General features: G+C 35.8%; 2 protein-coding genes across 2 annotated transcripts in view; both read right to left on the reverse strand.

The window, feature by feature from the left end:
- Positions 1-10,465, reverse strand: part of LOC117331456 (FMRFamide receptor-like) — a 324,895-nt gene extending 314,430 nt beyond the window's left edge. Inside the window, exons 1-2 of the mRNA XM_033890177.1 lie at positions 9,243-10,465; positions 5,241-5,298 (exon numbers count right to left, since the gene is read on the reverse strand). The gene's annotated coding sequence lies outside the window, so the exon portion shown is untranslated. The remainder of the gene's footprint in view (positions 1-5,240; positions 5,299-9,242) is intronic.
- The window catches only part of LOC117331455 (general transcription factor 3C polypeptide 1-like), a 429,349-nt gene that overhangs the window by 348,511 nt on the left and 57,318 nt on the right, over positions 1-23,520 (reverse strand). Inside the window, exons 34-38 of the mRNA XM_033890176.1 lie at positions 20,850-21,021; positions 13,756-13,948; positions 13,090-13,607; positions 12,196-12,311; positions 10,485-10,547 (exon numbers count right to left, since the gene is read on the reverse strand). Of these exons, the coding sequence (XP_033746067.1) occupies positions 12,282-12,311; positions 13,090-13,607; positions 13,756-13,948; positions 20,850-21,021 (913 nt within the window). The 3' untranslated portion in view covers positions 10,485-10,547; positions 12,196-12,281. The remainder of the gene's footprint in view (positions 1-10,484; positions 10,548-12,195; positions 12,312-13,089; positions 13,608-13,755; positions 13,949-20,849; positions 21,022-23,520) is intronic.

Here is a 23,520-nt window from a genome sequence, read left to right on the forward strand (position 1 = left end):
TTCACTGTTAGGTAGATGTTCACTGTTAGGTAGATGTACCAATGTTCACTGTTAGGTAGATGTTCACTGTTAGGTAGATGTACCAATGTTCACTGTTAGGTAGATGTACCAATGTTCACTGTTAGATAGATGTACCGATGTTCACTGTTAGGTAGATGATCACTGTTAGGTTGAGTAATAATGTAAGTGTGAGAGATTGAGAATATGAGAGATGTGAGATATGAGTGTGTGTGTGAGAGAGGGTGAGTGAGAGATGTGAGAGGTGTGAGATGAGTGTAAGCATGTGATAGGGTGAGTGTGAGAGGTGTGAGTGAAAGGGTGAGTGTGTGGGTGAGAAAGTGAGAGATGTGATTGTGAGTTTGTGAGTACAAGATTTGAGAGTGTGAGCTAGATGTGAGTGTGAGTGAGTGATAGTGTGATCGAGTGATAGTGTTAGTGCAAGAGATTGAGAATGTGAGGGTGAGTGTGTGAGTTTGAGTACGAGATTTGAGAGTGTGAGAGATGTGAGATATGTGTTAGTGTGTGTGTGAGAGAGGGTGAGTGAGAGGGTGAGTGATGCGAGTGTGCGTGTGAGGTGGTAAGCATGTGCATTAATGGCACTCAATTAAGAGTACAAGAAATACAAGATCAATCTAATGAGCTAAAATATGAAAGTAAAAGTTTCTAAATAAAAAAGATAATCATGTGACAAGAGTTCTATGTCCATGTTATGCTATCAATCAATACGAATATATCTTTAAAAATTATACACAAATCTCTCTCCAAAATGTTAAGTATCACTGTTCTCATAAACTCTGAAACATTGGATAAACAATTATAGAAAAGAAATGGGGCAATAACCATACAATTTTAATTGGCAATAACCATACAATTTTAATTGGTAATAACCATACAGTTTTAATGGGTAATAACCATACAATTTTAATTGGCAATAACCATACAATTTTAATTGGTAATAACCATACAGTTTTAATGGGTAATAACCATACAATTTTAATTGGCAATAACCATACAATTTTAATTGGCAATAACCATACAATTTTAATTGGCAATATATAACCATACAATTTTAATTGGTAATAACCATACAGTTTTAATTGGTAATAACCATACAATTTTAATTGGTAATAACCATACAATTTTAATTGGTAATAACCATACAATTTTAATTGGCAAATAACAGCATTAAAATAAAACTTTTCTACAACTGTTCAATACCTTTGATGATTCTGAGCGTAAATGATCTTTACTGTGATGTTTTGACAGCCTCTATTATTTTTGACATAAAAATTACAAGCGTTAACACTTAATTGTCACATGTTGCTGGTGTTTAGTGAAAGAGTAATGATTTTACCTTGAGGTAATTTTATTTGGCTACCAAAAATAAACGTTTCAAAAAGGGAAAAGCATTTGGGTATAAAAAGTATATAGGATGAGGTATAACTACATTAGGTGCAATGGTTACAGTACACTTAACCCCCTGTTAAATCTAACGCTTAAGTGCAGCAGTAATAGATTAATAGTTTCCTTGGGCTTCATAGCGCCATATTGGCCATGTTAACATTATCAGGGAGAAATGTTTTAAATCAAAACATTTATTCTTCTGAAAAGTTATATTTTTATAACAAAATTTCAAGTTGATTGTGGTAACATAGGATTTCACTTGTGGAGAACACAGACAATCTGACAACACATGTTCTTTATGTGCTCTAGAACTGTGATCCATTATATCACAACTCCTTCAACCAATCAGAAATGTCGTTGTTATCACAACTCCTTCAACCAATCAGAAATGTTGTTGCTATCATACCGCAACTTTCTCAACCAATCATAGCTCTGTGGTTTCAAAATCACAAAGTCCTCGGGCAGTAATCAATTACATGTTCCCAGCCACTAAGAACAGAGGTAATGCCAACTACATCGTCATGTCAGATCACTGGGCCATCTGAGGTTACGACCTCTGGGAATGAAATCTAATCTGTCTGGTCATCATTCTGTCGGTGACCCTAGACATATTGTCAAGCTGTTTCCAGTCCAGCAGGTAAGAGACCAATCAAATTTCCAATCAATACCAAAATAAATGCCATCTTTGAAATTTTCTCAGACGTAGTATACTGTATACGCAATAACATGATTACAAGACAGTGTCGAAAGTGCACTTTCCTTAGACAAATTTCCATATTCACAATCTGAGATACCCTGTGGCTAGGTCTCTCACCATTCCTCCACACCTAAAGAATGTCAAACAGACAAATTTTTCCATCTACAATCAGATTAAGTGTCCACATTTATAGACCCTAAACACATTTATCTTCATTTGGTTGGCAGTGTATCCTATCCTAGTGACAAAGTAGAGCCGAGTCTGACACCTTGATCACCACGACAACACCAACAACATATCAATCATTTCAATCTCTCAGGTAGTTGATATTATAGACAGCATTACACAGCGAGATTGACAAATTAATACACAATCCCACTGAAATTGTAGACAAAACTCATTTTCAATAACTTTTCAAATATACTCATTAACAAGATTGATGTACCAACATATACAGGTCTAAATCTGATCCCAAAAAAACACTCAATTCCGAATCAGAAAGATTTTATATCCTACATACGACATCCACACAACAACGATTTTATATCATAATATACAGATACATTTATAGAAACTTACGACTTCGTTGCAAAATGTCGTTTATTTTACATCATTTGTAATTCGTAAGTCCCCCAAGAATTTGTTTATCTCTACTAATAAGTTGACTCAATTCAGTTACATGGCCTGGCCAACAGGAACAGCTATTCACTTCAGGTACCATAACAGTCACGCTAGCATAAATTGGGTCCTTAGTGTATATCTTATAAATTAATAATAATAAAATAAAAACAAATTTAAATCTTTTGTTCATAAAATGTCGTTCATATGCATATGAAAGTTTTCTATCTTGATCTTAAGTCATATTTGAAGATTGGGGCAAAAAAAAACAATATTAAGTTTTTTGGCCCTGGATATGGTGGGGTGTGGTCAGAAACATTGTAAATAACACTCCCTGTGTCATCAATCACAATTTTAGTTTGATAAAGTCAAAACTGAAGATTGGGGGGGGGGGGGGGGGGGGGTACCTCTTATGCAGGAATAACTAGAACTGTCGCCAGGATGGCTGACTAATACCCCCGCAATCTGTGTAAAGTTTCATTGAAATTGGCCCTTCGGTTTAGGAGGAGTTGTCGGGACAAACTTAAAGTTATGGTTCTTATCAGAAAACCTGTTTATAGTGACCAGTTGCCATAGCAACCATAATTTTGAAAAAAAAGAAAGTGGCATGCACATCTACACATGATCATTAATATTTGTGTGAAGTTTCATCTGAATTGGCCCATCAGTTTAGGAGGAGTTGTCCGGACAAAATGCGTCTACAGATAGACAGACGGACGGACGGACAACCTGATTCCAGTATACCCCCCCCCCCCCCCCCCTAACTTCGTTGCAGGGGTATAATGAATAACCTTTTGGTAGGGGGGGTACATAGTATACATGACCCCAGGGTAACTATCCTTAAAAGCTAGGTACTGCTGGGTGGAAATGTGTCATGTGTAGCTGTGCACGGGCTGAGCTATTTCAGCAATTGACATGGTTCCTTTGTGTGTATACCTAGTATGGATTTACATATTACGACATGTGAACTAGGTAGACTGCAAACTGTGCTACAAGTGAGGGGATTTGAAGCCTAGTGAATCGGTCATTTCAGCGTCATAATGACCAGGACAGTGTATGCTCTATAAGGGTCAAGGTCAACAAGGATTGACTGCGGGTTTTTATACAGAAATGGTTGGCGACAGTCACGTGAGCATTACAGGCTTTCCCTTGTGAGGAACTGATAACCCTAGTGGTTGTCATGATTTAAACACTAGTGATGTTGCCTCGCAGGGTGTATTCAAGCAAGTTGTTGCTTGTGCTATGTAGACTGGATTGAGTTGGGTATTCCATTATTGCCCATACTGTATTGGCTCTGGATTGAGTTGGGTATTCCATTATTGCCCATACTGTATTGGCTCTGGATTGAGTTGGGTATTCCATTATTGCCCATACTGTATTGGCTCTGGATTGAGTTGGGTATTCCATTATTGTCCATGCTGTATTGGCTCTGGATTGAGTTAGGTATTCCATTATTGCCCATACTGTATTGGCTCTGGATTGAGTTGGGTATTCCATTATTGCCCATACTGTATTGGCTCTGGATTGAGTTGGGTATTCCATTATTGCCCATACTGTATTGGCTCTAGATTGAGTTGGGTATTCCATTATTGCCCATACTGTATTGGCTCTGGATTGAGTTGGGTATTCCATTATTGCCCATACTGTATTGGCTCTGGATTGAGTTGGGTATTCCATTATTGCCCATACTGTATTGGCTCTGGATTGAGTTGGGTATTCCATTATTGCCCATACTGTATTGGCTCTGGATTGAGTTGGATATTTCATTATTGCCCATACTGTATTGGCTCTGGATTGAGTTGGATATTTCATTATTGCCCATACTGTATTGGCTCTGGATTGAGTTGGGTATTCCATTATTGCCCATACTGTATTGGCTCTGGATTGAGTTGGGTATTCCATTATTGTCCATACTGTATTGGCTCTGGATTGAGTTGGGTATTCCATTATTGTCCATACTGTATTGGCTCTGGATTGAGTTGGGTATTCCATTATTGTCCATACTGTATTGGCTCTGGATTGAGCGGTCACCATATGAAGGCTGTTCCTTAGAATGGTCTTGTTAAGCATTTTGTGAGGCTACATACACATTTTAGGCTACTTTGTTGAGAGTGAGTGAGTTAGTGAAAGTGTATGGTTGTCTTGTAAATATATACTTAGTGATATTTGTCTTTTGTTGTACATAACAATCATCATAGTTTTGTAATCAATTTCTTCAATCCTCATTTCCTGCATCAACAACTGGCACTTGGTCAACTTTCATAAGACACATGCCATTAAAGAAAAGACAATAGCTATGTCTTTAATCATATCACCCTACTTCCAGAAAATTGTTGCTATGGTGACTAAAACAACATCTGTTTCCAGGGTTTTTAGGTTTCTTTAAGCCTACCACGGGAGTAAGATATAAATAGTCAGAAAATAGATTTGTAATCCAGCTGTGTCGGCTCCTATCTAACACAATGCGGGTGTAGAAATATCAAGGGTACTTAAACTACATTGTACAACACTTAGGACTTACCAATTCTAGAACTGCTCAGATGTTTCTTCACGCAGAGGTGCTTTCCTTGTTCTCTAGGCTGAAAAAAGGACAGATATTATAGAGAACTGCATCACATCAGCAACAAGATATTATAAAGAACTGTATCATATAATTTTAAGCAACAAGATATTATAAAGAACTGTATCACATAAGCAACAAGATATTACAGGGAACTCCATCACATAAGCAACAAGATATTATAGAGAACTCCATCACATAAACAACAACATATTATAGAGAACTCTATCACATAAACAAGATATTATAGAGAACTCTATCACATAAACAACAAGATATTATAGAGAACTCTATCACATAAACAACAAGATATTATAGAGAACTCTATCACATAAACAACAAGATATAAAGAGAACTCCATCACATAAACAAGATATTATAGAGACCTCTATCACATAAACAACAACATATTATAGAGAACTCTATCACATAAACAACAAGATATTATAGAGAACTCGATCACATAAACAACAAGATATTATAGAGAACTCTATCACATAAACAACAAGATATTCTAGAGAACTCCATCACATAAACAAGATATTATAGAGAACTCTATCACATAAACAAGATATTATAGAGAACTCTATCACATAAACAACAAGATATCATAGGGAACTCCATCACATAAACAACAAGATATTATAGAGAACTCTATCACATAAACAACAAGATATTATAGAGAACTCCATCACATAAACAACAAGATATTATAGAGAACTCTACCACATAAACAACAAGATATTATAGAGAACTCCATCACATAAACAACAAGATATTATAGAGAACTCTATCACATAAACAACAAGATATTATAGAGAACTCCATCACATAAACAACAGGATATTATAGAGAACTCTATCACATAAACAACAAGATATTATAGAGAACTCCATCACATAAACAACAAGATATTATAGAGAACTCCATCACATAAACAACAAGATATTATAGAGAACTCCATCACATAAGCAACAAGATATTATAGAGAACTCCATCACATAAACAACAAGATATTATAGAGAACTCTATCACATAAACAACAAGATATTATAGAGAACTCTATCACATAAACAACAAGATATAAAGAGAACTCCATCACATAAACAACAAGATATAAAGAGAACTCCATCACATAAACAACAAGATATAAAGAGAACTCTATCACATAAACAACAAGATATTATAGAGAACTCTATCACATAAACAACAAGATATAAAGAGAACTCCATCACATAAACAACAAGATATTATAGAGAACTCTATCACATAAACAACAAGATATTATAGAGAACTCCATCACATAAACAACAAGATATTATAGAGAACTCTATCACATAAACAACAAGATATTATAGAGAACTCTATCACATAAACAACAAGATATAAAGAGAACTCTATCACATAAACAACAAGATATTATAGAGAACTCCATCACATAAACAACAAGATATAAAGAGAACTCTATCACATAAACAACAAGATATTATAGAGAACTCTATCACATAAACAACAAGATATTATAGAGAACTCTATCACATAAACAACAAGATATAAAGAGAACTCTATCACATAAACAACAAGATATTATAGAGAACTCTATCACATAAACAACAAGATATTATAGAGAACTCTATCACATAAATAACAAGATATTCTAGAGAACTCCATCACATAAACAAGATATTATAGAGAACTCTATCACATAAACAAGATATTATAGAGAACTCTATCACATAAACAACAAGATATCATAGAGAACTCCATCACATAAACAACAAGATATTATAGAGAACTCTATCACATAAACAACAAGATATTATAGAGAACTCCATCACATAAACAACAAGATATTATAGAGAACTCTATCACATAAACAACAAGATATTATAGAGAACTCCATCACATAAACAACAAGATATTATAGAGAACTCTATCACATAAACAACAAGATATTCTAGAGAACTCCATCACATAAACAACAAGATATTATAGAGAACTCTATCACATAAACAACAAGATATTATAGAGAACTCCATCACATAAACAACAAGATATTATAGAGAACTCCATCACATAAGCAACAAGATATTATAGAGAACTCCATCACATAAACAACAAGATATAAAGAGAACTCCATCACATAAACAACAAGATATTATAGAGAACTCTATCACATAAACAACAAGATATTATAGAGAACTCCATCACATAAACAACAAGATATTATAGAGAACTCCATCACATAAACAACAAGATATTATAGAGAACTCCATCACATAAACAACAAGATATTATAGAGAACTCCATCACATAAGCAACAAGATATTATAGAGAACTCCATCACATAAGCAACAAGATATTATAGAGAACTCCATCACATAAGCAACAAGATATTATAGAGAACTCTATCACATAAACAACAAGATATTATAGAGAACTCTATCACATAAACAACAAGATATAAAGAGAACTCTATCACATAAACAACAAGATATTATAGAGAACTCCATCACATAAACAACAAGATATAAAGAGAACTCTATCACATAAACAACAAGATATTATAGAGAACTCTATCACATAAACAACAAGATATTATAGAGAACTCTATGACATAAACAACAAGATATAAAGAGAACTCCATCACATAAACAACAAGATATTATAGAGAACTCCATCACATAAACAACAAGATATTATAGAGAACTCTATCACATAAACAACAAGATATTATAGAGAACTCTATCACATAAACAACAAGATATTATAGAGAACTCTATCACATAAACAACAAGATATAAAGAGAACTCCATCACATAAACAACAAGATATTATAGAGAACTCCATCACATAAACAACAAGATATAAAGAGAACTCTATCACATAAACAACAAGATATTATAGAGAACTCCATCACATAAGCAACAAGCAGTAAAATCAGTCACAGGTAAATGGGGCCTATATGTAAAACAATCCTGGATAATTGTTTGAACTGAGCAGAAATGTGATGAAACAGAGGCCCATGGGCCTTAATGGTCATCTGACTCTTAAAGACACTTGTACTAATGTAGTATACAAGCAAGTATAGTCGTATTGTTGGCCATGACCGCCATCTTTGATTTTGGACTGACCCGAAAAATAACAACACTTTGTTTGCTCCCATTCAGAAACATTCCTACCAATTTTCAGCTCAATGGCACGAGTGGAACTGGAGAAGGTTAAGTTGTGTTTTTCAAAATGATGGCCATCTTTTATTTCGGACTAGCTGACCCAAAAATAATGACAGTTGGTCAGGACTATTTTAGGATCATTTCAGGCAAGTTAGAGCTCATTCTCATGGTAGAACTTGAAAAGAAGCTTGAAATGTGAAAAGTTTACGAACAGTGCACAACTCACAATGCCATGCAGATGGAGCATGATGACTAGGTCATCCTGACCACTTGATCAGATGACCTAAAAATGAATTGCGGAAAAACAACATTACAATACCATAGCATGCTAACCACTACTTAAGTGACATTGATATTCTTTGACTAAGTATTTCATCTTTTCAACCTCTCTATAATTTTTTTACCTTAGTCAACAGAATAGAAATTGTATACATGTTTAATCAATTACATTAATATCCTTATTAAACAGTGACAATTCTACAGAAAGAGGTTCTTATAATGATAAAGGTAATCAGCAGGATAAAACTACTCCTATCCTCTCACAGAAAACAAATAATTTGATGATAATTTGAATTTGCCTCTACACCCTTCTATCTGATCAAATGTAAACGAAGGGTTAGTGAAGGCTCAGCCAACAGCCAATATATCTAACATCACAACATTCCCTACAATAGTTCAATACTACAGTAACATACAAATCAAACGAAATCATTGTTTGATAAAGCAATTCCATAAATCATCCAGCACAATATAAACCAGACAAACAAAAGTAAAAAATAAAGATACTTACATGTAAGGGATCGCAATAGGTGTGTAGTTCCACAATCCAATTGAAATGTTAAGGGAATCACCACAGTTGTGAAGATCCAGAATCCAATTTGAATTTATATCAGTATTGCATGGCTCTATACTTTAAGCAAAGGTTTATACTAAGCAAAGCCATATATCTTTGATTCTTGAACAAAAAGCTGAAAAGAATGCATTTCCCGCCGCACATAAGCATATACAGGTGTCTTCGTTATACACCATGCAGTGCTGGATCTTTGATTGTTTTGTTTTCTCTTATATATTTTTTTTAAACTTTTGACAACTGTCTCATTTTAAACGGCAGAGTATTTTCATAGCAGTATGTGATGTTGCACATTTCTCTAAAAGAATTTGGTTTTTCTCATTAATATAAACGAGGTTTGATATTAACCATACATGTGATGTTATATGAATCTGTCTACCTGAGTTACACAAGATGTAGTCCGACAGAGAGGCTATCAATCTAGAATAAATCTTAATTAGTTTTTACAACTGCCTTTCTCAATTACCATGACACCACTGGTTACATGATCAATTCTGTATTTAATTTTTCTGAAGGACAAATTGCATTTCATACATCAAACGATATAGAATTTGTATTAAAAGATACTGCAGAGAAAATGCACGCTGCAACACTCTCATTTCAAAACACAATAAGATTCTGTAAATTGATTTTATTTCTAGGACAACACTTATAAATGGAGAAATGGGCTTTCTCTAAAACAAAGTTAAATTGATAACTACTTTCGTAATGTTAAGTATTACTCTGATCCCTGTTACTTGAGCAAAGAGACATTTTTTTACCTTACTAAAAGTTTTCAGAAAATAACAATTTGAAATCCTGCTTGTCTAAATCTGTTCTCTTTAAAAAGAAAACTGTCAATAAACTGCTAAATCAAATTCTGTTGGAAATATTTCACTGAGAAATACTAAAAAATGAATGCTTCTGATATCAAACCTGTTATTCAATAAATTACGATAAATAAGTGATTGAAATAGAACATATGTCGGTTACAACCAATGCTTTACAACCAGTGTTCCACGGAGGTTTGCCTATTTCTTTACAGGCTGCAAAAATATTTCATTTAACTCACTTAAAATATCATTCTGGAAAAAAAATTATTTCAATATAATATATAAAGCAAGATCCTGAAATGAAAACTGTCGTACAGGTTGTTAGCGGTAACTCTGCTATGGTGAGGATATAACATGCAGCAGTACTTACCGCAAACTTATCATCCAGCAGGTTCAGACATTGGTGATACCAATCCTCCACTGCAAACAAGTCCTACAAGAAACAATGCTTTTTATACACAAAACTCTTCAGTATTTCATTTTTCAGAAAACATCTTTAATCAGAATCTAAAATTGAAGGAGATATCACACAGCCAGGAAATAATAAACTGATTGTCATGAGAACTGACATATTAAGTGATCTTTGTTGCAAAAAATTACTACTTTCCATGCTAATTTTTTCTAACTTTTTGAAAAAAAATAGCAATATTTCAACAAGAGGCTCATGGGCTTTAACACTCCCTAGTACTACAGTAGTATGTATACATGTACTCACTAGTAGTAAAGTTGTTGACAATCGGGATGGTGCAATACCAACTGAATCAAACTGGTAGAACTTGAGAAGTTTAAAATTGGTCTTGGTCAAGAAAACCATGCTTGCTCAACCATGTTACAAAATGGCCACCATGACTGCCATGTCATAGATTTTACAAAGATGAAAAATAAAAACACTTTGTCGGCTACCCTTCCTTAACATCCCCACCAATTTCCAGCTCAATGGCACCATTGGAAATGGAGAAGTTTAACATATTTTGTTCAAGATGATTGCCATGGCAGCCATCTTGGATTTCAGACCTAACACTTGGTCAGGACCATCTCTGAAGGATCATTTCAAGCAAGTTTGAGCTGAATCCCATTGGTGAAAATTGAAGAGAAGTTTGAAATGTGAAAATGTTTACAGAGAGCGCACAGTAGACAATAACGGATGAAGTATGATGGCTATTATTCAAAGTTATCAAATTCTGGCAAAGTTCTGGATTTATAAGGGAATTCATTTAAACTTATGAATGAATGAAGAACTGAATATATCATTCCAAGTTTTGTCTGATCTTAACTGAACTATGAAGTATTGTATCGCAGATTTACAAGAAGCCTAAATACAGCAAGTGAGATAATATGTGTGCAGAACATGTGTTGCTCAATAAATTGTGATGATTGCTGATAAATTGATATACAATCTTAAAGAAATTAACATCAAAATAGCTTTTTATCTTATTGATTATGCATTTAATATCTACTTACTAAATAATTTATATATTCAAGTATTAAATTATGTTGTTGTCAAAGAAAATGATAACAAATCTCAAATAACATTCAAGATATTAATGCATCTGACACAAAAATGCGTATATCTGCATATAATGCACACTTGTCACTTGTCAATATTTAAAAAAAAAGTGTGCACAAATTTATGGTAGTAATGGTATACTTGACATTTTTCAAACAACCTCAAACTGATCCAAGACATTATTGTCCTTTGTAATTGTGTGAAGTTTGATCAAAATTCCCCACAAAATGAAAAACTTTGGTGATACGTACATCATACGTATGTACATACATACTGGAGTCATATATACATACATAGACAGATGGAGAGGAAAACTATAATCCCCCCTCCCCCTTTCGTTTTACAGGTAGGGGACCAATAAATTCTACAATGATAACCAGTGGGATATAAAATCTTATTAAACATTACTCTACCACTTAACTTCAAACTTCATTTTTCAATTTGAAAAGATTTTAAGTTAATTACCAGTTTTAGACTAATAACAAATTATGGTTTCATTTCCCCTAAAACAAAACCTGATTGAAACAGTAGTGTTTTTAAAACAGCATGTGTACATTAAAATCTCTTCTGTTACCTGCAAATCAAATTTGGATACTCCCAGACTCTTGTGGCTATCAATCTCATTGTACAGTTGCTGGCAGTGAGCCAATAAGGGCGGAGCTATGCTTTCCAAACAACTTCCATATCAAGCTGCAAAGAAAAAAACCTCAAGATTACATCATTACCAATCTTACAACCAGAAGTTACATGTTTTATCAGTGAATCCCCTAAACACAATACATTCCCCCTTTTTAACAAATGTTTCTTATAGGCCTTACCTAAAATGAACTTATTTTGACATTTAACCTAAGTTAAGATATGTGGAATTATCCATGTTGCTATGATTACTTAATGTTGCGATGTATATAACAAATTGCAGTTCATGTATTTGAACAAATTCAAACCAACCTTTTATCTGTGTACATTACCTATAACGTAACGCATGTCATCAGTGTGTGTAAGAGTGACATGAATGCCCCCACGGTAACCAAGGCAGGAGTAGAAAAAGCTGTTCCAGCACTTATTCTTAAGTTTGAAAATACAAATTTTATAGATCCAGTGTAATATGAATACTTTTTATAGATCCTGTGTAATATGAATACTTTTTATAGATCCTGTAATATGAATACTTTTTATAGAACCTGTGTAATATGAATAACTTTTATAGATCCTGTGTAATATGAATACTTTTTATAGATCCTGTGTAATATGAATAATCTTTATAGATCCAGTGTAATATGAATACTTTTTATAGATCCTGTGTAATATGAATACTTTTTATAGATCCTGTGTATTATGAATACTTTTTATAGATCCTTGTTTCAATCATTCATTTTTTTAAGTACAAGTCTTGCAATAATTTCACCTAAATTCTGCTCTAGTCTACCATCTTGATTTCACATTTGCTGTAATCAGAACTTGTTCCTACCTCAAAAGGTAAGGTCCTTGTCAGTTTATGCACAATCTGCTTTATTTCCTCAGGACTCATTAAGACTTCCTTCATGATTTCTGACACAGTTCTCTCCCCTTGACTCCCTTCCTCCAATCCTTCCACATCCTGTCTGATTTTCATTCTGATATTACAACTGGAAATCACAAAATTGTCCTGAAACTTGAAATGTTTCAGATTCTGTGCATCCTTTGCACATGACCTTCGTATTGTGATCAATGACCTTGAAGGGGTCATTTGGTTTTTCCCTGGCGTACCTGGGAAGCTAAGTTGCCGTGGCAAGTCTTCCATCTCCAAACAACTTGTAGGACTGACTATGACCTTCATCAGCTCACCAGGAGTCCAGTAAGGCTCGTTCAATCTCACACCGACAGCTTCATTCTCAACCTCTATGGACGATATACGTTCTGGTCCTGGGGTTAAAGCTGTGCTGGACCTGTTACTACTAGTTGCTATGGACACTTGATCAGAATCTTGGGTAACACCAGTTGTGGAGTCTAAAGACAACAGGGAATGCAATTGATTGTAAAAGAGTAAAATGTTATTCTAAATCATTCATATATCAAAACATTTCATAAATATTCCAAATAAATCTATTTATATAATTTCCACATCTAATTTGAAAATGTCCCCAAACTTTTATACCTATATCCATAGGTTCTGGACCCTGCATGACATCTATGGCTCCAGTTGGCTCCCTGGTACCTGAAGAGGATTTATCACTGCCTTCAGCTCCCTTCTTGGTGTCTATCCTGGGGTCACACAATCCTCGCCAGGACTTGATATTACAAGGGTCAAGTATGATCATGTCACGAGGAATCTGACTGTGGAAAGACACCTGGAAAGAATCCAACAAGACTTAAATACATCTATCCCAAACAATGATGTAAAGTGTAATCAAAACAAGGCCAACAATACTAATCCCCTAATGTCAGGTACTTATCCCACCATGTCAGGTAATAATCCCCTCATGTCAGGTAATAATCCCCCCATGTCAAGTACTAATCCCCTCATGTCAGGTACTAATCCCCTCATGTCAGGTACTAATCTCCTCATGTCAGGAACTAATCTCCTCATATCAGGAACTAATCCCCTCATATCAGGTAATTATCCCCTCATGCCGGGTACTAATCCCCTCATGTCAGGTACTAATCCCCTCATATCAGGTACTAATCCCCTCATGTCAGGTACTTATCTCCTCATGTCAGGTAATAATCCCCTCATGTCAGGTAATAATCCCCTCAAATCAGGTACTAATCACCTAATGACAGGTAATAATCTCGATCCTCATGTCAGGTAATAATCCCCTCATGTCAGGTACTAATCCCCTCATATCAGGTACTAATCCCCTCATGTCAGGTACTAATCCCCTCATGTCAGGTACTTATCCCCTCATGTCAGGTACTTATCCCCTCATATCAGGTACTAATCCCCTCATATCAGGTACTAATCCCCTCATGTCAGGTACTAATCTCCTCATGTCAGGTACTTATCCCCTCATGTCAGGTACTTATCCCCTCATATCAGGAACTAATCCCCTCATATCAGGTACTAATCCCCTCATGTCAGGTACTAATCCCCTCATGTCAGGTACTAATCTCCTCATATCAGGAACTAATCCCCTCATATCAGGTACTAATCCCCTCATGTCAGGTACTAATCCCCTCATGTCAGGAACTAATCCCCTCATGTCAGGTACTAATCCCCTCATGTCAGGTACTAATCCCCTCATGTCAGGAACTAATCCCCTCATGTCAGGTACTTATCTCCTCATGTCAGGTAATAATCCCCTTATATCAGGTAATAATCCCCTCATGTCAGGTACTAATCTCCTCATGTCAGGTACTAATCTCCTCATGTCAGGTACTAATCCCCTTATGTCAGGTACTAATCCCCTCATGTCAGGTACTAATCTCCTCATGTCAGGTACTTATCCCCTCATGTCAGGTACTTATCCCCTCATATCAGGTACTAATCCCCTCATATCAGGTACTAATCCCCTCATGTCAGGTACTTATCTCCTCATGTCAGGTAATAATCCCCTTATATCAGGTAATAATCCCCTCATGTCAGGTACTAATCCTCATGTCAGGTACTTATCCCCTTATATCAGGTACTTATAATCCTCATATGTCAGATAGTAATCCCACAATGTCAGGTACTAATCCCCTCATGTCAGGTACTAATCCCCTCATGTCATGTACTAATCCCCTCATATACTCATGCAGAAATGTAAACATATTATGTTACCAATTATCGCATTGGAAAGGTTAACCAATTTCAATTGATTATCAATTATCATCTTCAACTGATTTCCCAACACTAATTAAAAGTGAAGTCAGTTATGTGAAGACATTTGCTAGGGCTACATTTGTATGAACAGAACAATTTATTCCCATCTAGGATTGGTCACAAGGGGATCCTGCATGACTTGTCACAAGGGGAATCTCTTTGACTTGTCATAAGGGGAATCTCCATGACTTGTCACAGGGGGAATCTCCATGACTTGTCACAGGGGGAATCTCTTTGACTTGTCATAAGGGGAATCTCCATGACTTGTCACATGGGGAATCTCCATGACTTGTCATAAGGGGAATCTCCATGACTTGTCACAGGGGGAATCTCCATGATTTGTCACAAGGGGAATCTCTATGATTTGTCACAAGGGGAATCTCCATGATTTGTCACAAGGGGAATCTCTATGATTTGTCACAAGTGGAATCTCCATGACTTGTCACAAAGGGAATCTCTATGACTTGTCACAAGGGGAATCTCTATTTGTCACAAGGGGAATATCTATGACTTGTCACAAGGGGAATCTCTATGATTTGTCACAAGGGGAATCTCTATGTTTTGTCACAAGGGGAATCTCTATGATTTGTCACAAGGGGAATCTCTATGACTTGTCACAGGGGGAATCTCTATGATTTGTCACAAGGGGAATCTCTATGATTTGTCACAAGGGAAATATCCATGACTTCGTTGTCACAAGGGGAATCTCTATGATTTGTCACAAGGGGAATCTCCATGACTTGTCACAAGGGGAATCTCTATGTTTTGTCACAAGGGGAATCTCTATGATATGTCACAAGGGGAATCTCTATGATTTGTCACAAGGGGAATCTCTATGATTTGTGACAAGGAGAATATCTATGATTTGTCACAAGGGGAATCTCCATGACTTGTCACAAGGGGAATCTCCATGATTTGTCACAAGGGGAATCTCTATGATTTGTCACAAGGGGAATCTCTATGACTTGTCACAAGGGGAATATCCATTATTTGTCACAAGGGGAATATCCATGACTTGTCACAAGGGGAATCTCCATAATTTGTCACAAGGGGAATCTCTATGATTTGTCACAAGGGGAATCTCTATGATTTGTCACAAGGGAAATATCCATGACTTGTCACAAGGGGAATCTCTATGATTTGTCACAAGGAGAATCTCCATGATTTGTCACAAGGGGAATCTCCATGACTTGTCACAAGGGGAATCTCTATGATTTGTCACAAGGGGAATCTCTATGATTTGTCACAAGGGGAATCTCTATGATTTGTCACAAGGGGAATCTCTATGATTTGTCACAAGGGGAATCTCTATGATTTGTCACAAGGGGAATCTCTATGATTTGTCACAAGGGGGATCTCCATGACTTGTCACAAGGGGAATCTCTATGATTTGTCACAAGGGTAATCTCCATGATTTGTCACAAGGGGAATATCTATGATTTGTCACAAGGGGAATCTCCATGATTTGTCACAAGGGGAATATCTATGATTTGTCACGAGGGGAATCTCTATGATTTGTCACAATTTCCCATGACTGAAGAATGCATTAAATGAGTTTAAAGTTATTTATTTTTAATTATATATAAAATCAAGAAATCAGAGACCTCCTCACACAAAAGACAATGACTTGGCAAATGTTTATCAGACATAAAAACACAGGCAGACAAGCAGCAAGTAGTCAGTGTTGTCAACTCATCCGATTTTCCAGGTTGACCTATTTTTAGACCACAGTTAAAGCATTGTCATAGCAAATATTTCGGGTGCATAGGCAGTGATCATTTTATATTTATTAATACATGCAAATGTTTCTGTTGTTAATTCTGCTCATTTCGAAGATGTGGACATGCCTAATCATAAGAGATGGCTTTTTTTTCTGGGTCTGTAGAAATGGCACCGGGACGTACAAAAGATAGGTTTGTTCATTTTTAAAACCTTTGGAATCGGAATATCAGTAGTTATTATAAAGTCTAGTCACTTGCATCTTGCAAGACGTGTCTAACACTTCTAAACATTTCCTCTGGGACAAACGCAATCTCACTCGTAATTCAAAACTGTCAATTGTTAATCTTCTTTACAAGGCATTGTCATCAGCAGAGACCGCTGACAAAACATTTTTAACATTTACATCAGGACAGATGTATAGTCTGAGGATAAAATAATGTTTCCTTCCAGTTAGATTACAGCCAGTGATACGTGTGACAGAAGGATCTTACAGCCAGTCATAGGTGTGACAGAAGGAATGGTTGGTGTACTTACAGCCAGTCATAAATGTGACAGAAGGAATGGTTGGTGTAATTGTAACTTAAATTCAAGTTAATCTTACAGCCAGTCATAAGTGTGACAGAAGGAATGTTATCAGTGTCTATATTTATTTTAATAACTTTGACTACTTGTACATCTGTGGAATCATCTTACAACAAAGTTGTGGAAAAGATGGCAGTGCTGTTTCTTTTTGAGGATACAATTCTATATACACAGCGACTTTCCTGAAATGTTCAGTCATCTAAAATGTGTTGTCAGTACCACATCTGCTTTTTTCATCTACAAGTTATTTATTATAACTGTACCTTAATATTTTTTGATATTCTAACTGTGAATTCCTTAGATTGAACATTAGAGGATATTGAAAACTGCATCAAAAACCGCCTTCTCTGTCCAGAGATCTAAGCAATTTATATCTGGCTATTTTCACCCGTCTGTCAGAACCTTTGAATCACCACTAAGTTTGTTCATCAGAGAGATTCTGGGCTGTGACATCACAAGGGTAAGAGTACGCCAAACTCCACTTAAAACACAGCTTTCTGCTGTTTCAGTATGAATACTGGTAGTTGACAATGACTGAAGCTGTTTTGTTTTAATTTAGAACAGACTTACTGTAAATATTTTCCAACAATCAGGCCTAGAATGTACAAATATTTATCTGATATTGCTATTTTTGTGTAGACGATCTATAATATATAAAACTTACACAAAACAACATCCCTAAATACTTTCTAGGTAGACAATGTGGTGATTTTTACAAGTATAGGGCCTCCCTCTAGGGTATACATGTGTACATACATACATGTATGGAACAGACAGGGGACGTACACCAATATATTGATATCTAAGCCCATGATTTGAGTCAGTGCATTAATCACATCAGATACACATAGGAAGTGATTTTCTCATATTTGTCTGTAGATATTTCACAATGACAATTATTCTGAAGATGTTAGTTAACATTTGAGGCAACAATGTCACATGATTTGTGACTTTTCTAACTCAGATTCCACCACAAAATCATTTGTTTGAGAGCTCAAACTGAATGATTGGAGATAGAAAAATCTTAATACACCCCATTATAACGTTAACTTAAAAATCAGTTGAGAATGGAAAATTAAAACAGCCGAGGGCCTCTTTTTTACAAAGCAGTCAGCCTCATCATTTGTATAAATTTGAAGCCCAGCCACCAAGAAATGTTACCACTGAAATATCAATGTCATACATTGCTTAGTTCCAGAGAAGAAGTGGTTAATATCAATATTGCCAATCGGACCCCTTTGGCCCCACCCCTCAGGCCCCTAGGGGTCAGCCTCATCATTTTGTATTAATTTGAATCCAAGCCTCCTAGGGATGTTTCCACTAAAACATCAATGTCATCAATTCCTTAGTTCTAGAGAAGAAGTTGTTAATATCTATATTGCCAAATGGACCCCTATTGGCCCCACCCCTCAGGGGACCCCTATTGGCCCCACCCCTCAGGGGACCCCTATTGGCCCCACCCCTCAGGTCCCTGGAGGGTCAGCCTCATCATTTGAATAAATTTGAATCCAGGCCACCTAAGGATGTTACCACTGAAATATCAATGTTATAAATTGCTTAATTCCAGAGAAGAAGTCATTAATATCAATATTGTCAAATGGACCCCTTTTTGCACTGGCCCTCAGGCCCCTAGGGGGTTAACCTAATCATTTGCATAAATTTAAATCTCAGCTACATAGAGATGCTTCCTACCAAATTTGGTTAAATTCTTATCTGCAATTTAAAAGATGAAGTCAATTGTTGATGGATGGACGCCGGACAACAGACTTCGGACACCATGGTTTGGCATAAGCTTATTCAGACCAGGTGAGCTAAAAAGGTGTTCAACTCCCGAGTACTCGTCCTGTTCGAGGACTGGTCAGGTTACCTAAGGCGTATTCAATATCACAAACACCAGTGACAGAAAAGCCAAGGTCACAGAGGCAGCTAGGTCAAAATAATTAACAATATACATCATAATGAACACACAGGTTTTCATACTGACATGACTGTCTATAGATTTGAAATTCACCTGTCCTATATACGATATATGTTCCTACATGTTCAACAACAAATTTGTATACTTTTATAGTAGTTCACATCTAAGTAACAAGTAACATATACATTTCTCGAGCAGGCCTAAATTATGCTTGTGATGTGTGATCTGATAAAGTGAAATGTGTATAGCTAATTGCTATTTATCTCTTTATGTCTATACAAATCTCATCCCTTATCTTCACAATTTACATGTAGTCTTGTTAGAAACACCATCACAGTACGACATAATATACGTACAATATTGTAATGTATTGTAATTTCATCATTAATCCATTATTTCGCAATAAAAATAAATTATTCCAACAACGAAGCTCTTCAGAATAACATATAATTTGATGTCAAACATTAATATAAAGTGATATTGCAGTGTACACAGTATATGTTCGATCTCATACTTCGCCTGTCTCATTTGTTGATAAAATATTTGGCAGGTATTACATCCTTTTGACGTCACAGCTAGACATGTATGACATTTGCATACACAAAATTTTGCATATCTCGAAAATGATACAACATTTTCACAAAATTTCTTCACTTATTTTACAACTAGTAACCATAACAAAAATCATTCAGGGTAAACTTAGAATTTAGTATTGGAGGTCTGGTGCATGTTTAAGGTCCCATGTCAGAGGTTGGCAACACTGAAGTAGCTAGAATTTGTAGTTTCAAGATTCTGAGTTTCAAGAGATCCCTGAGGAATGTTGGTGCCCACCATTGAAAGTTATTCATTGGTTCTATGTAATACTGAACCTTTCTCTTCTCTCATATTTTTATATTTACTTTTCGACATATATAACATATTGACAAACATGAGTTGTCAGAAGACAACAAAGCTCTCTTAGTTGAAATTAAGAATCAGTTGGGTTTTTTTAAAGTAGGTCAAAGGTCACAGTCAAGGTCAGCAGGTAGAAAGGTCTTGTGAGAAGGAACACACAAATATGAAAGCTCTATCTCATAATTATAGTAAATATACTGTGATGCCGGGGGTTCAGCAATAGCTCCCCTGGACTTCGTCCTGACCAGCTAAAGATTACTGTACTTCAGTTCTTAGCTGCAATATTGACACACAGTAGCATTCTTTATTAATCTAGTGATGTTGTACTTACGATCCCAAGCGACATCATGGCTATGATACAAGCACAGTAGCCACCCTGTGTGATGTTGTTGAAGGTCATATGTTGCGATGGATCAAGGAAGGTGTTTTCAAACTGGTGTAGACACTTAACACTGTCCTCAAACAAAGAGGTGGGGAACCGCGACAGGTAGCCATACCAGTACCTGTCAATAAAAGGTAACTTATAATCTAGCCATACCAGTACCTGTCAATTAAAGGTAACTTATAATTTAGCCATACCAGTACCTGTCAATAAAAGGTAACTTATAATCTAGCCATACCAGTACCTGTCAATAAAAGGTAACTTATAATCTAGCCATACCAGTACCTGTCAATTAAAGGTAACTTATAATTTAGCCATACCAGTACCTGTCAATAAAAGGTAACTTATAATCTAGCCATACCAGTACCTGTCAATAAAAGGTAACTTATAGCCATACCAGTACCTGTCAATAAAAGGTAACATCTAGCCATACCAGTACCTGTCAATTAAAGGTAACTTATAGCCATACCAGTACCTGTCAATATCAGGTAACTTATAGCCATACCAGTACCTGTCAATATAAGGTAACTTATAATCTAGCCATACCAGTACCTGTCAATAAAAGGTAACTTATAGCCATACCAGTACCTGTCAATAAAAGGTAACATCTAGCCATACCAGTACCTGTCAATAAAAGGTAACTTATAGCCATACCAGTACCTGTCAATAAAAGGTAACTTATAGCCATACCAGTACCTGTCAATAAAAGGTAACATCTAGCCATACCAGTACCTGTCAATTAAAGGTAACTTATAGCCATACCAGTACCTGTCAATATCAGGTAACTTATAGCCATACCAGTACCTGTCAATATAAGGTAACTTATAATCTAGCCATACCAGTACCTGTCAATAAAAGGTAACTTATAGCCATACCAGTACCTGTCAATAAAAGGTAACATCTAGCCATACCAGTACCTGTCAATAAAAGGTAACTTATAGCCATACCAGTACCTGTCAATAAAAGGTAACATCTAGCCATACCAGTACCTGTCAATTAAAGGTAACTTATAGCCATACCAGTACCTGTCAATATCAGGTAACTTATAGCCATACCAGTACCTGTCAATATAAGGTAACTTATAATCTAGCCATACCAGTACCTGTCAATAAAAGGTAACTTATAGCCATACCAGTACCTGTCAATAAAAGGTAACATCTAGCCATACCAGTACCTGTCAATAAAAGGTAACTTATAGCCATACCAGTACCTGTCAATAAAAGGTAACTTATAGCCATACCAGTACCTGTCAATAAAAGGTAACATCTAGCCATACCAGTACCTGTCAATAAAAGGTAACTTATAGCCATACCAGTACCTGTCAATAAAAGGTAACTTATAGCCATACCAGTACCTGTCAATTAAAGGTAACTTATAGCCATACCAGTACCTGTCAATAAAAGGTAACATCTAGCCATACCAGTACCTGTCAATAAAAGGTAACATCTAGCCATACCAGTACCTGTCAATAAAAGGTAACTTATAGCCATACCAGTACCTGTCAATTAAAGGTAACTTATAATCTAGCCATACCAGTACCTGTCAATAAAAGGTAACTTATAGCCATACCAGTACCTGTCAATTAAAGGTAACATCTAGCCATACCAGTACCTGTCAATTAAAGGTAACTTATAGCCATACCAGTACCTGTCAATTAAAGGTAACTTATAGCCATACCAGTACCTGTCAATAAAAGGTAACATCTAGCCATACCAGTACCTGTCAATTAAAGGTAACTTATAGCCATACCAGTACCTGTCAATAAAAGGTAACTTATAATCTAGCCATACCAGTACCTGTCAATAAAAGGTAACTTATAGCCATACCAGTACCTGTCAATTAAAGGTAACTTATAGCCATACCAGTACCTGTCAATAAAAGGTAACTTATAGCCATACCAGTACCTGTCAATAAAAGGTAACTTATAGCCATACCAGTACCTGTCAATAAAAGGTAACTTATAGCCATACCAGTACCTGTCAATAAAAGGTAACTTATAGCCATACCAGTACCTGTCAATAAAAGGTAACTTATAGCCATACCAGTACCTGTCAATTAAAGGTAACTTATAGCCATACCAGTACCTGTCAATTAAAGGTAACATCTAGCCATACCAGTACCTGTCAATATAAGGTAACTTATAGCCATACCAGTACCTGTCAATAAAAGGTAACTTATAGCCATACCAGTACCTGTCAATAAAAGGTAACTTATAGCCATACCAGTACCTGTCAATATAAGGTAACTTATAGCCATACCAGTACCTGTCAATTAAAGGTAACTTATAGCCATACCAGTACCTGTCAATTAAAGGTAACATCTAGCCATACCAGTACCTGTCAATAAAAGGTAACATCTAGCCATACCAGTACCTATCAATAAAAGGTAACTTATAATATAGCCATACCAGTACCTGTCAATAAAAGGTAACTTATAGCCATACCAGTACCTATCAATAAAAGGTAACTTATAATCTAGCCATACCAGTACCTGTCAATTAAAGGTAACTTATAGCCATACCAGTACCTGTCAATAAAAGGTAACATCTAGCCATACCAGTACCTGTCAATAAAAGGTAACTTATAGCCATACCAGTACCTGTCAATTAAAGGTAACTTAT

Source organism: Pecten maximus, chromosome 7 (genome assembly GCF_902652985.1).
Source record: "Pecten maximus chromosome 7, xPecMax1.1, whole genome shotgun sequence".
Taxonomy (NCBI): domain Eukaryota; kingdom Metazoa; phylum Mollusca; class Bivalvia; order Pectinida; family Pectinidae; genus Pecten; species Pecten maximus.